We start from the raw sequence: 16,265 nt of genomic DNA, 5'->3' as shown, positions 1-16,265 counted from the left end.
CTGAAACTTGCGCTGGGAAGTAAAATAGCTGCATTTTTGAAAGTTGTGCAAAAACTGCTGGCTTAATGACAGTAACAGTAAAGACAAGCTTGAGCGCACCCACACTTGATCATATCGACTGCTTAGTTGAGCTTTTCCACAATAATAGCCAACAAAAAAGAAATCTTGACATCATCACTCAGGTAAACAGTTTATATTTCCGTCGTATCAGCCATTAGCAACGACAAAGAAAGATTCGATTGGTCATTGACTGATTGGGAACAGCCTAAGTGTACCCCGGGTACACTCAAGTATACTAAAATGTCCCAGGGAACAAAAATTACACTAAAACGTTGCCGGGAATTCTAACGCTAATCCCTTTACCACTTAGATACATATTTTTACGCATTTGTAGTCCCTTAGAAATGTCATTTAATTCAAGACCTTACTACATTGAAGTTTTAAAGGCTTCATTTCCAAACATAAGATATTTATGAGCAGCAAACAGTATAAAACCTGAACAGACTGCGAGTTACGCGCAGGCTGTTTTGTAATTTGCAAACAGTGACAGCCATTTTCACTTTGCTTCCGAGAGGAAACTTTGTTAAAAATAAATTATGTTCATATTTGTCAATAATTTGTAAAATGGCCTCCACATTATTTAAACTCGTACTCAAAAAAGAATGTTGCGGCAGGTTTTGTTAAAAAAAAGAAATTATTTTGTATTGCGAAGCGCGTTGACATCAGAGTCTGGGCAGGACTACTCGGGTAGTCTAAATTGGCCTGGTATGAGTATATTTTTTGTACCTGGGGTACATTTGATTTATGTAAACTTGAGAGTACCAAGGGTAAATTAAAGTAGTACCTTTGCTTACAATGTTCAATCGAGCCAAAGTAAGTGTATGCTGTTTATCAAATTGTGTACATTATTATAAGCAGTTATCACATTCCAGCACTTAAAAACAAAAAAAGGGTGAATAAAGCTACTTATGTACATACCTTGATGTAAAGTGATTAACATAGATTTAACAAATCAATACTTGTTTCAAGCATTTTATTTTCATTATTTGTATAAAAACGTTTTAAAATGTATCTCATCCATAGTATTTCCAACTAACAAGATATACACATGGTCAGATACTTACATAAGCAAAGACATCAATGGATTTTGTTCCTTGTTAAAATGAAACCAACTATGCGAATCCCTCACACATTTCCTTGTTCCTTGCTCCATAGAAATAATTATTCCAGATATTAGAGGATTCCAATAAAATATTCTCACAAAAACAAGCCATTTCCAATCCATTTTGCATATCCAAAGCCTCCCTGATGCATGTGACCTATAGAGACATTTCAAGCACAGTAATACATGCAGTGGTCAACACCCTCTTATCACCTCCTCTGTTCTTCAGTTGTATCCGGGTGTTGCTACCACAAATATTACTGTACAATCTTACATCCAAGTTAAGTTTCCTTATCCTGCATGATTCAAATAAGAGGATTGAATAGAATCCAGCCTGCAGACCAAAAGATTGAGGGCTCCTTGGAGTAAAATATCCCCATACTTACCAACTCCTAAGACTTAATCCCCAAAATTGCTCAAACAATCCAGATTGTGTTTTCCGATCCATCTGTTTTTATTCCCTCCAAAAAATGCAGTGTTTTCAATCACCTGATCCTAGAATTTACAAGTTTGCTCCAAATCCATTGAATTCCAAGTAATGAATGAATAAATATGAGCAATCCAAAATATCCTAATCCATGGATTCCTGTATCCTCCAAATATCCGGCTCCTACTTGGATCCATTATCCTGATCCATGAGCCCTTTAGAATATAAACAGATAAAAATTACATATAAGTACATTTTACAATAAATTCTATACTCTACATACAAAAGCAATTACAATTTGTGATTGAAGTGAAATTATGCAAACCGCGATTACATTTACAACACATAAAATCCCAAGTACAACAATTCATTCTATGTTCTTTGTAAATTTTCTAAGCCAATAAACTATTTAAACCTTTTTCTTTGCTAAAAACATTTACCAATTTAAATATAACGAGATGTTTTTCAATACCACTATTACACTGACACTTCTAATTGTAACATGAAAGTGTTTCTTGTATATTGCAAATCTAAGCGATCCTGAAAATGTCCCCATAAATGTGTGAATGTCTATGCAACATGACCCATAACTTGTGAGCGCTCTAGTATGGTGATCGTGATCTAGATCTCATGGGCGAGTATCTTGGTGACCCCCTGGATCTGCGGGGTGCAGACATGGACCTGCTCCGGGAGCGCCCGTATGAACCACCTCTGTACCCACCACCACCAGAACCACCACCTCCACCACCACTGCCTGTGTCCTCCTTAACACGCACGTATGATGTCTCACCCTGAAAACACAGCCAACAAAAATGCGTACAGTAAATGCTCCTCTTTACCATCATAATGATCAATATATATATTATTTTATTAAAGTTAAAGGGCTTTTTAGTTGCGTTTCTTTTCCACAATTTTGATTAGTGCCCAACTTAATTACAAAATAAACAAAGTCTCAAATCCAGTGCCTTCCCCAGGAATTTTTTCAGGCGCCCCGGGGCCGATCGGGGGTGGGTTCGGGAGAGGTGTCCCCTCCCTACGTTGATTTTTTTTAATTTAACGTGTCAATTCACGTTCTGTGGTGCGTTATAACTCAAAGAAAAACAGTGTCAAAAGACGTCATTTGGTGCGCTATGACTCTTCAAAAAAATCCCCCAGTCATTTAAAAAAATATTTTTTTTATATTGTTTAATTGTTTTAAAACTTTTCCGCACAGATAGTAAAATCCCGACTCGAACGATTCCCCAATACATCCGTTTCAACCTGACTCTATTACTGTATACTTACTATTTTTCAAGTTTCTATTTATTACCCGATAATCCTGTTTATTCCGTTTTTATCAATCTCTTTCTGGTAAATATTAACGATAAAAGCTTTCAGTTATTTCTTTAACACAAACCTTGCCATTTGTTAAGTGACTATTTATAGATTTGATGAAATATTGCCTCTGAATATGCGTCAATCCCCTGACCTGTTGTGTGCTTGTTAAAACGCTCAATACACGCCATTTGTATGCAATAGACGCGACGTTGTACATGCTGCATAATGTTCGCGCTCTTTTTAATTGAGAAAAAGATTCGACACAAAATAAATTTGCACTGCTAATTTGAAGCAAAAATATTTAACGTTGCGGTAACATTTACATTCGGAAGTGTGTTTCGGATTAAAAACGCGTTAACATCGACTTACGGGAATGGGTTTCGGATTACACATTTTATTATTCCCATTTGAGATTTCAACAAATATTAACCGTTGCGTTATAAATTCAACGATAATTTGTTTAAACACTTTACAAGTCGAATAAATGTTTTGACGGAACTATGCATGAAATTCACGTTGTCCACGAGGATCACGGCCGGTTGCCATCATCAGTCTTCTAACTATCGATTATCAGACGAAACATTTACAAGTGTGCGTAATTAATTCAAGGAAAATTTGTTAAAGCGCATAACGTGTCGAATAAATGTCAGAAAAAAGAGGTGAATCAGTTCTATAAATGGACATGTTGAAATATACATGTACTGGAATTAAATAAATTGTTATCACATAATTGTAACCGGGAGTCATTTGCACAACTTACTCGCTATAATAATTAATTGTTTACCACTTGCAATAAATTTCTCGTATTAATTATGAGTCATAGGTAACACTTGTTTACAGTAAAAAGGTGTGATGATGATGCCCGAAACCGTCTTTAATGTTCTGTACTGTACTAATTACCGGTTTTATATTACTCAAATGGTACAACTTCTTGCTAATCAAGCTGCGATAAACTCTTACTTCATGCCCGACGTCAATCAAAAATAATGGTCGATAGTTAACCCCGCCCTCATAAGCATTCGCGTAACCGATTGGACGATGAACTTCACAGTTTGACGACTGGAAAGTTACCAGATACATCATTGTCAGCATTTAAATGACCGTGTAATGTGGCTAGAATAATCGATATGCGCGTCATGCTATTCTCTTATCAGTGGATTATCCATTACCCCATGTGGTGTTTATGGCGATAACTTGTGAAAGTAGATACCGAGTGCTCTTTTAAAACAGGGAATATTGATACACTGATAGGGAAACCTTGATTTTTTTGGACAATCTCCACTTTCTTTTACTGAAGAATACACTGATCGGAAAATTTCAAGCGCCCCGGGGACTCTGATTTCGAAATTCAAGCGGCAAGGGGCGCTAAAATGGCCTGGGGAAGACCCTGCAACTCAAATATTCAAATTTTTAAGTTTGCGACTTATGTGCTCACAAATTTGAACTTGTTGAGACTTTTTCTCACAAAATAAAGGGATCAAGGCCACTTCAAAAAGATGGGTATAACTCCTAGTTATACAGAGCTATCCATAAGGCAAACATGGTGAAAGACCATCACAATTTACAGGCCAGACTGGCCTACGAGGACAGTGATTTTTTTCTTTCTTTATAAAGTACCAGAGAAAGGCACTTTCCCAATATAATAGTTAAACAACAGATGTGTTTGTCGCTTTGAAGCCATATATTTGACCTTGGAGGATGACCTTGGCCTTTAACCACTCAAAATGTGCAGCTCCACGAGAAGTAAGAGAATGAATGGATAAATGATTTTTTTTAATTTTGACATTTGACCTTTAAGGATGAACTTGACCTTTCACCACTCAAAATTAGCAGCGCCACGAGATACACATGCATGCCAAATATGAAGTTGATGTGTTCAATATTAAAAAAGTTATGATCAAACTTTAACGAATTTTAAAGTTTTAGGAAAGAAAAATACAATGATATTTGACCTTTGACCTTGAAGGATGACCTTGACTTTTCACCACTCAAAATGAGCAGCTCCATGAGATACACATGCATGGTAAATATCAAGTTGCTATGTTCAATATTGCAAAAGTTATCAAACTTTAACCAAGGTTAATGTTTTGGGACAGAATGACAGACATGCAGGACAAAAACAATATACCCCCGATCTATCGATCCGGGGGCATAAAAAATCCCAATTTCTCAATTGCTAAAAAAAAATCCCAATTGAAGGTTATTTTTTAGCTCGACATTTTCTGAGATGAAAAAATAGAAAGTGAGCTTGATTATCTTCCTTACTTTAAACTTACCTCATGTGATTTGAACTTGGAATCATCAAGCTTCCTGCAGGCATATTTCATATCTTCTTTCCTAAGGAATTCACAGACTCCAGTTCCATCTTTGTAGACATCAGCATAGCACACATCACCAGCCTCTCTCATGTGATCCTTCAAATCCTGCCAGCTACCAGTGGGTGGCAAACCTGCAATTGGTATCAGCCACTTTAATAAACACCTGTCGCAGATGGATTTAATTAATGGACATCCAGCAGCATGTTTATAATATATTAAATGAGTGGAATACTTTAATAGGTACATTTTATTTTTTATCAAAACATTCGAAAGAGCTTATATATATCCATGCCACAATTTATTTGCTTTACATTCACTTTTAAACAAAGGTTAACATCAAAAGTTCAAACCTGAAACAAGCACCCTGTATTCTGATCTACGTGAAGGTGGTCCACCCCGCCCACCACCACCACCACCACCTCCTCCTCCACCTCTAAATCCTCCTCCACCACCACCGCCACCACCACCAAAGCCGCCTCGAGAACCACCACGGAATCCGCCTCCAAATTCACTGGGGCCACCTGGCCCACTACCACGAGGAAATTCTACACGCAGAGTATAACCATCGTAGTTGTATCCATCACGGTCTCTAACTGCATCTACAGCATCTCTGAAACAATGATGGTATTGAGAATACATCACCTTCACAAAGGTGAACACGATGAAATAATAATTACAGATAGATTCTAAATATGAATTGTGATGTTCATATTTTCACACTAGTCAATATAAATTTCCGCCAAAGAGTCTTTTGATGAATTTTGAATTGGCAGACTCTTGGCGTCAATAGTCCACTCAATCTTTTTAATAGCAAGAGTTCCGACACGAATTTCGGTCGCATCACTCCTGAATTTAAATACACACATATGTGTGACTATTATGAAAGAACGTTGCCTAAATAGTATATATTGAGCAAAATATATTGAAATTTACCTGTTAATAAACTATATTTCGAGTTTGTTTCATCTAATATAAATCCTTGTATAGTAAAGGTTCATGTTATCTCCCTTGGTGGAGGTTAAATTCAACTATGTTTGTAGCTGAGTTCGAACAAAAAGTGTGCACTATGCACAAAACAGTAAAAATGAAATTGGAAATAATAATCATAAGAAGAAGCAAAAGAATAAATATAACCAGGGCTTTCCTTATACCTCAAATCTCAAGAGTCAAGGACTCTTGGGACCATATTTTCAAGAGTCAAAATCAAACTTCTGAGAGTCCTAATAATAACGCAGGAGAGTCAATGATTTTTTGCAATTTAAGCAAATTACTGAGATATAATATATAAAAAGCAACAAATAAAAAGATACATGTATGTTAACATTTATTTCTTACATTTTACTGTCACTACAACACTATGCATTTAAACACAATATTTCAATGATTAATAAATACAAAACATGTATTCTAATACAACATTAACTTCATGTATACAGCAGAGTTATATGTCATAAGTTCTTCTTTCGCACGTTTGGGGGTGTTAGGAGCACTGTCATTTAGATCTAAAGTACGCTTTGTCGTTGGCGTCTTACACACACTTTCAGAGTTACTACCGAATCCGAATAGGTTTCTCTGCGACATTTTCCGATTGCACTAGCACAATTACACTTTGCACAATTACACTTTATCCAATAACTTTGTTTGACCGTTTCGCGTGGCTATTAAATTAAGAATGAAATACAAAATGTGAAAAAAAACCCATTTCCGCTGGCTATCACCAAAAAAAACAACAACATACGGGTGGTACCTAAACACAATATAAATCGGTAAACTATAAAAGGAAATTATTTATACTCGCCGATAAAGGTGCCTCCGTATTTAATCCCATCAAAAATTCCGACGCCCTTTAATTATTTCATGTGCCATCTTCACGGAAGACGTGCGACCAACACGCCGTTTTCTATGCCTTCTCAAACGGTCAATTATTACGCCTACATGTATTTTGTAATCAATTAGTGTAATGTAATTTGACGTTGTAGACAGTACATATGCCAGCATAACTTTCGCGCGTCTTTGAACTGAGCAATCATGAAGTGAAACAGTGATGGGTGCATTCAGCTTTGGAAATACATTCTGCCATACTCTGGAAATATCTCAAAATATGCTTTACGGTGTTATGTGGATATGGATGTTATTATTTTATATTGAATATTATTAAAACTGAAGCAGATGAGTCCATTCTGTTTTGGTGGGTTTATAGTTCTTCTTAAATGCTCTGAGCTTTTATGAGTACATACGTACAGCTCATAGGGTCAATAGCTGGGAGTTGGATTATTGCAACTAGGTGGGTTTAATACACGTCTTTTCCGCAAACAGCTGATAACAAACGCTATGATAAATAATGGAAAGTTAATACACGCGTCATCGAACCAGCAGTGTTTTAATTGGTCAATACTAGATTTCTTAATTAACCAAACTCCGCCTACTGGGTGGACTTGTGCTTCGATGATTGGAAACGGGCGTCAACGATTAGTGTGTACTAAATGAGATACTCCCCCCCGAGCCAATTATCGCTTAGTCTTAACAACTTATGATCTCGTTGACGCAAGTCGGTATATTCCCCCGGGTCAAATACGACGCATGACGTAATTTTCTCAAGAGTCAAAAAGGGGTCTTCTGTAATTTTCAAGCGTCAAAACCCGGGAGCTCGGGTCAAAGGAAAGCCCTGATAACTATTATAACTCAAAATATTAGAATCGACAGTAACGAAATACCCCAAAAGTAATAGGTTACAGGTACGAAATAGCTATGGTACGAAAAAGAACAACAACAATGCCAAAATACTTGCCTTCAAAAAAATGATCGTACAATGTCTATGATTTCGAATGAAATACAGGTATTTTTGTGATCTTAGTTTATATTTGTTACACACCGGGTAGATTTTAGATATATACACTTGTAAATACTGTTGCAGTTTTTAAAAGATCATACATTAGCTACTTTATTAGTGATTCTTTTACTTTTTGCATCTAAATTGTTTTTATAGCAATAATGATTATTTTCACTTTTTGAGGTATTATTCATTAATACTGGTATCAATATTTACTACATAAAACATGTGCATGTATCTAAGGTGATAGTTCTTCAGGTAGATTACAATATATTATGTAAACTCAGGTACACCTACAACTCATTACCAGGTCAGTTCTGGATAATTGCTCATCAATAAGGGATAATTGCTTATCAATGGGAATCTGGCACTAGTGTGTATTGAATGGTCAGGTTCATGATTTAGTGGACTTTTAGGTTAACCTTAAGTTTAAGAGTTATGACATAACTGAATTTCAGGTACACCTTAAATTTAAGGTACATGACCTACATAACTGAATTTCAGGTACACCTTAAATTTAAGGTACATGACCTAAACTGTTTATTAGGTTAACCTAAGATTTCAGGTAGGGGGTTTACTATATAAACCTGATGTTATATTCAAAGGGGGCTTGGAATTAATTGCTAGGAGAGATGTATATATCATAAATATCAAATGCTTGACTTAAGTTGGAAATGTGAAAATAAATTGTGTATATAATGTAAATAAAATGTAGTAGTAGAAACGAATGACTTTACTTAATTTCTACTAGCTCTGCTAGTTAAAGGAGTTACAAGAGAGTTCGTCCACTTTATGGACTGGTGGCAGCGTATTAACTTGACTGACTTATAAAATTCTAGTCAGGATATTTGTGCAAGACTAGACTTCGAGTTACTACCATTGAAGTTCTAATTCTGCGACAATACTGTAATTCCCATAATAGTATTGTATTTATTTTTCGTTATGGTTTTAACAGACCGGAGTTTCAGCATTCAGATTTATTCTGAACGCGAATTATTTCAGCTAATTTTCCAACATCATTTTTATAAATAAGCTGCGTTATATTTTTGGTAAAATGTTTTGCCATTTTTCAGCTGTGTTTTCTATAATAACTTGTGATAGGCTGGCTTTTTAAAACAGGAAATGTGTTTGCCAGAAACACTATGCCCCCTATGGCACCGCTTTGAAGCCATATATTTGACCTTTGACCTTGGAGGATGACCTTGACCTTTCACCACTCAAAATGTGCAGCTCCATGAGATGCTAGTTGCAATAATTCAACTATCAGCTTTATAACCCAAATGAGTTGCTGATAGTTGCAATGCGCTCTCTCTTGGCCATGGGTGCAAAATGTTATCAACAATGCAAGGGTTAAGAAACACTGAAACTGCACGAACTTATACAAGTTTACCTATCTAAACCACAAACTCATCCAAATGGTACCATTAAAGCAAGAAATAATTGACAGGGCTCGGCCGTGAGGGCGACGTGGGCGACATCTTCGCCCGAGACATAATAATGTCGCCCTTAAATTACATGAAGGAGAAGTTGACTTCGCCTTCTTTTTTTACAACATCGAAGTTTTTTCTCTCAACTTTTTCATCTAAAAATTCTCTATTACACATGTCATAAATTCACTGATGACGCTTGTTATGTTATCAGTTTATTATCACAGCAAAAGATCGACTGCTGTGAAAGCTTATCCAGGCAACTAGCATACATGGGCATTCACTTCAAACAATAACGGTTTAGATCAAAAGATCATAGCGAGTGTCATTTCGCCGACAGTTTGGATAGTTCTCTGTTCTGCAAGCCAAATTAGTACACGCCTTGCAGGCGGAGTTAAGCGGTACATTAACAACGATAGTTACCAATGAGAACGCGCGCATTGTATATACATATGCAATAGTTTACCTGAGCGATGAAATGACGTCGTTATAGACATGTATTTACGCTCAAAAAAGTTTACATGCGCAACACATTCCCAACAGTAAATATGAATACAATTTATTCTAGAATGTTCTACTGTTTACTTGTTTCGTGTTTCAAAACTCTTAAACACTAATTATCCAGTCGATGTGCAATTTATTTTGTCAGACATTAATTCATAACCATATACATGTAAACGAAAACTAACAACCCACCCGTGCAAACTGTAGTGCTAATTTCCATAATTTTATCTACCGTATCCATACGTTAACGACTTTATTTTATATCCCGCAACCTCTTTGCGCGTGCTTAAGGTTGTCAAATGATTACGTGATAATTTATTGACCATTCGATGATTACATGTTTTTGGCAGGCGGCACGGTTAAAGAAGTCGGCAAAAATTATTAAAGAAAAACAAAAATGATCAAAGGTCTATTAATTACGTAGATCCACTACTGTAAAAGTCCAGCGAGTTTTGTCAGTTTGTTAATTCACCGATAATTACGAGTAACACCCATCTTATATAAACTGGAATCACAGTTCATTTTTATACTAACAAGTCCTAATACTACACAATAGACATTGAGAAAACACATTTCCTCGATTAGATATAAATTATCCGAGTAGAATAAAATTGCTACGTCATGACTCATGACCTTCGACATTGCACATGCCAGATTTATTGTAACATTAAACCCGCGTTCAATTCAAAGCTGGCGATTCAAATTACAAGTGAAGTAGACTAATGGTGATTCAATAATGGAGAAAGCATTAACTGGATTTAACAAACATGTACGTGTAATAAGGTTTGTTAAACCAGATAACAACAAGGAAAATTTGGATTATTAAATGAAACAGGTTAGGCATTCTCAAGTGTACATATTTCGGATATGAATACAATTCGGATAAACAGTAATAGATATACTATATGTAATCTACAGGTCTTTGGTCCCATGCATTAAGATTGTGTTTTGTTAAGACTCGTTTTTACCACAATTTGGTGATTTCATGACGCGAAAAATTCCCAATGGCATTGGTTCCGGACCTGTTCCCAATTGGGTGAAAAAAATCACTGACTAATTATCATTTATTGATACATTATGATGTAAATAGGGTTTGGATTGTCATTGCATTATTTAAGTACTGTTTATTTTTATGATACACATGGAAATCACAAGTTTTATTTGTATTCATTGATTTATGTGACTTAATATGTAAGGATATATTGAATTTGAAAATAGTATTTGTTTGTCATTGATGATGATACTAAGGCTTGGTGTAATGAGGGGTATAAAGCAAGCGAAGATTTTATTAAACGCCCAACAGAAATCACTTCTCCTTCTAGTGGCCTCACTTCTCCCTAATTTCAGCTCAGGGAGAAGTCACTTCTCCCTCAAGTTTGAACCTAGGCTGAGCCCTGATTGATTTTATTGACTTAGGTTTTGTTTTGTTCGCTGTATCCGCCATATTGGAAAATTAACCGAAAATTGGTTAAGTCACAGTACACCAATATTTTGCATGTCGGGTTATGTGCTCCAGCCTATAAAGTCGATAACGATGTGGTATTCGTTACAGAATACACTGTTCCAAATCTAAACATAAACATGTCAGCGAGAAAAGTGTGTTGAAACATCGTCTTGTTTTTAAAGGGTTCATGCAAAGGATGACATCCGTAGGTTGCCATTCAGGTAAATTTAACATGTTTATTATCCCCACGCTTTTTGAAAAAAAGGTGGGGATATTGTGGTTATCTCCGCCGTCCGTCCGTCTGTCTGTCCGTCCGTCCTGGCCACTATCTCCTCCTACACTAAAAGCACTAGAACCTTGAAACTTACACACATGGTAGCTATGAGCATATGTGCGACCCTGCACTATTTGGAATTTTGATCTGACCCCTGGGTCAAAAGTTATAGCGGTTGGGGTGGGGCCGCGTCAGAAATTATCACTCATTTTTTTAGGTTATTTTACATTTACTTCTTTATTTCTACACCGATTCACTTCAAATTGATACTGGACCTCTCTTATGACAATACGGTCAATCTCAACCATGCATGGCCCCATTCCCAACCCTGGGGCGCCCCGCCCACATAGGCCACACCCACCAAAAATTTCCATTTACTATAATTTTTTCATTTCTACACGGATTCACTTCAAATTGATACTGAACTTTTGTTATGACATTAGGGTCAATCTCAACTATGCATGGCCCCAATCCCAACCCTGGGGCGCCCGCCCACATAGGCCACACCCACCAAAAAATTCCATTTACTATAATTTTTTCATTTCTACACGGATTCACTTCAAATTGATACTGAACTTCTCTTATGACATTAGGGTCAATCTCAACTATGCATGGCCCCATAACCAACCCTGGGGCCCCGCCCACATAGACCACACCCACCCAAAATTGCCTTTACTATAATTTCTTCATTTCTACACCGATTCACTTCAAATTGATATTGAACTTCTCTTATGACAATACAGTCAATCTCAACTATGCATGGCCCCATTACCAACCCTGGGGCGCCCCGCCCACATAGACCACACCCACCCAAAATTGCCTTTTACTATAATTTCTTCATTTCTACACCGATTCACTTCAAATTGATACTGAACCTCTCTTATGACAATACGGTCAATCTCAACTATGCATGGCCCCATTACCAACCCTGGGGCCCCGCCCACATAGACCACACCCACCCAAAATTGCCTTTTACTATAATTTCTTCTTTTCTACACCGATTCACTTCAAATTGATACTGAACTTCTCTTATGACAATGGTCAATCTCAACTATGCATGGCACAATTACCAACCCTGGGGCGCCCTGCCCACATATGTCACACCCACCCAAAATTGCCTTTTACTATAACTTCTTCATTTCTACACCAATTCACTTCTAATTGATGATGAACTTCTCTTATGACAATACGGTCAATCTCGGCTATAAATGGCCCCATTACCAACCCTGGGGCACACCTAGGTCAAACATTCGGCGTGGGGATACGCGTCGGCCTCTGCCGCGCCATTTCTAGTTAAGTTTATTCATTATTTTCCTCAATTTGTCTCGAACGACATCTGTTTAGTGAAGCGCACGGATTGAACTGCACCCATGTTTATGAAGGGGTGCATATGGACTGCCAGAGCCGCCATAGCAAAAATTATCAAAGGCTCTGGGAGTCCGTTTATATGGACTACATGAGATGCACATGCATGCCAAATATCAAGTTGCTTTCTTCAATATTGCAAAAGTTATGACTAAGGTTAAAGTTTGGTGACACATGCAATGACAGACAGACAGACCAAAAACAATATCCCCGATCATTCGATCCGTGTGCATAAAAAGAACTGAAACTGGGATCTTGCCCTTCATTGTTAAGGTTCATGTAAAGTGTAAAAAGGCGTATTCTTCACATAGAAATACTTCAATAAATATTATGGCAATAAATTCAATTTATAAGTCAATAGCCTCGTAAACACTTGTAGAACATATAAGAAAATGCTAATAAAAAAAAATATGATGCAAAATGTTGCTTTTGAAGAAATATACAGCGCATGCATGAAATTATCAAAATAACAAACGGAGTTAAATTGAACAAATTCCTTTGGTCAAAATATTGTATACACTTAATGTTAGGTACTACAAATGAAAAGTCCACACAACACACACCAACAATCCTAAAATAAGGAAAATAAAAACATAAAAAAATGTCAAAAGTTAACACAATAATTGGGAACTACTTTAAGTATGGTGGACTTACCAGTGAACCTTCATTTTCAAAATTACTTATTTATTCGCAATACAGTACTCATTATAGTCACAAAATGACACAATTACAAAAAATAAATTATATTACCAAAAGGGAAAACACTTTGATTGTTCATTTGAAATATATAGGACTCGGAAAGACGACTAATTGGCTACCTTTAAACAAATTATAACATGTTTATGTCACATCTCGAACTCCATACACGTTAGTTAAACATGTGGGGCATAAAACATCCGGTTTCAAGGAAGTCGACATAACAATATTTCAATTAACGATCTAGGCATAATATTTGTGGGATCGGAAAAATGAATTATACAAATGTTGGGCACACGCACATATTAAACCAACTGAACACTTACATTTCTATAAAAACCTTGTCATCGATGAAAAAGTGCATTTGTTATTGTGTTGTCATGTTTACTTGTTCAGGAAGCCATTATTTGCCGGAAGTATATTCGAAAAATATTTCGTTTCAAAATCGATCATTGATAAATTACTCACGATCCGTTTGTTCTAAAATTTGTATAATTTGTTTATGAGGTAATTTCAAGTTATGTTATAAAGTAAATATTTAATATAAGCAATATTTAACAAATTTGCAAATACGAATCAATACACATTTCTGACCAAGATGGACGACCGATGAAATAAAATCGGGAGGAGAGTCAATTATATCAAGATTCTTTTCAAATAGTGCGTTTCAAGTAAGTGTCATTGTTATGGAGATATTATGAAAATGATATATTTTCATTAATTTTATTTTATAAGATCATAACTCTTATTGATCGCATGCTATGCGCGCAGAAAGTTAGTATTTTTCCAAAATCTATAAATAGCGACTCATGGCATTGACATGTTCATTTTGAAATACGCATAGTGTCTTTGTGGGGCTGTATTGACGCAATTCAATGCTGGGAGTACCTTACATATAACTTGCATATACTGTTGGTGTCTTTATTTGGTGCATTTGTGTTTTTTTAATGAAATTGAGAATTTGCCATACCTTGCAATATTTTTGATAATAATTACATTATTACTACCATTTGTGAGTGTTTTTTTTTAATTGTGTACAGTCATATATGGAATAAAAATGTGATTATTGCAACCATATGTAAATTTCATTAACTTATTTTGGGTATAACTGATCATTTTTATATTTTAAAATTTCATCTATATGGGGTCATTTTGGGACTTTACATGAACCTTAACTTAAAGATAAGCGTTTTTACAAATTGTTCAGCAATGTTAAAATACTTTTGGGAATGTCTGACAGCTACCTGCGACAAACACCAGAACAGTAAACTGTTTATAAAAGGTGAAATGAGATTGATTTATAGGCAAAATGCATTTTTGAAAGATTGACTTATTTGTAATCACCTGTGATCTTCGAACTCCACAAATGCAAATGGCGGTCCTCGTCTGGTTTTCAAATCAACAAACGTTATTTTTCCAAACTTGTAAAATAAATCTTCTATATCTCGAGCTCTAATGTCTGGAGGCAAATTACCAACATAAATTCTGTTATCGGGCATGATGGGTTCGGTAAAATGAAAATATTTAAAGTTTTCAAAAACCCTTTGATGCGCGTGTTTGTAATGGCGTCTTCTGTGCAGGAAATTTATGCGCACGCACAAAAAGGATTTCCGGAATTTTATGTTGGTTCGTCCCATTGTATTTTCTGTACGTTTTTTGTTTCGCCCCACATTCTATGTAAAACAGTTGTCATCTGGACACACTGTCTTTCACCAACCTTTGAAAGTTAAACAGTTATTTTCATTGAATTGTTCTCCAATTTTACGCGTGCATTAAACCAAAGACCTATAAAATGCATTCAGTATTCAGAAATGAATATTTAAAGGGGCCTTTTCACAGATTTTGGCATTTTTTTTAACTTATTCATTAAATGCTTTATATTGATAAATGTAAACATTGGATCATAAAAGCTCCAGTAAAAAATCAAGAAAAAAAATAAAAAGAGAGAACATTGCCCGGAGCAGGTTTCGAACCAGTGACCCCTGGAGTCCTGCCAGAGTCCTGAAGTAAAAACGCTTTAGCCTACTGAGCTATTCCGCCGAGTCCACATTCATTACGTATTTAATAGCTTATATATGCAATCTTCGTAGTTTCACAAAATTTAACGACAAAAAAAGAACTCTCCAAATTATTCAATCGTTTCGCGTTGCAACGCTTTATAATTTCAAAGATCTTTTAATATACCAAGATTAGAATCATCAATGCGATAAAGAAGGAAATCTCGTTAGTTCTCCAGGCCCGAGATTTGACGACGTGATTTCCAGTGGCGCAGAAATATTAATAGATCTTTGAGATAACAGAGTGAGACTAGCGGCTGCTCGATTGATGTTAGGTAATATTGATCTCGTTTTCGTTGCGCTAATACCCGATATTTTCTGTTGGTCCGAATAGATATTGTGATCCATTGGTACATAATTCTACAATTTTCATATTCTAAAAGCAATTAATTTGAAAACAACAAACATAATTTTGAATTAAGTTAATCATTTTAAATAAATCAT

At 35.9% G+C, this 16,265-nt stretch overlaps 1 protein-coding gene across 1 annotated transcript; it reads right to left on the bottom strand.

Annotated features, from left to right (window-relative positions):
• Positions 1 to 1,018: 1,018 nt before the first annotated feature.
• Positions 1,019 to 15,369, bottom strand: LOC127839275 (serine/arginine-rich splicing factor 1-like). The gene is made up of 4 exons (XM_052367557.1): positions 15,109 to 15,369; positions 5,575 to 5,834; positions 5,183 to 5,355; positions 1,019 to 2,380 (listed from the first exon to the last, which is right to left on the bottom strand). The coding sequence occupies exons 1-4, from the start codon at positions 15,261 to 15,263 to the stop codon at positions 2,192 to 2,194; spliced, it is 777 nt and encodes a 258-aa protein (XP_052223517.1). The 5' UTR covers positions 15,264 to 15,369; the 3' UTR covers positions 1,019 to 2,191.
• Between the last annotated feature and the right edge of the window lie 896 nt (positions 15,370 to 16,265).

The sequence above is a fragment of the Dreissena polymorpha genome, chromosome 1, assembly GCF_020536995.1.
Source record: "Dreissena polymorpha isolate Duluth1 chromosome 1, UMN_Dpol_1.0, whole genome shotgun sequence".
Taxonomy (NCBI): Eukaryota; Metazoa; Mollusca; class Bivalvia; order Myida; family Dreissenidae; genus Dreissena; species Dreissena polymorpha.
This window is presented reverse-complemented; position numbering and strand designations above follow the sequence as displayed.

Coding starts and splice junctions, on each gene's coding strand:
- LOC127839275 (XM_052367557.1), bottom strand. CDS start 15,263: ATGCCCGATAACAGAATTTATGTTGGTAATTTGCCTCCAGACATTAGA. Junction 5,835..15,108: donor GTGGAGTTCGAAGATCACAG/GTGATTACAAAT, acceptor TCATTGTTTCAG/AGATGCTGTAGATGCAGTTA. Junction 2,381..5,182: donor CCAAGTTCAAATCACATGAG/GTAAGTTTAAAG, acceptor CTGTGTTTTCAG/GGTGAGACATCATACGTGCG.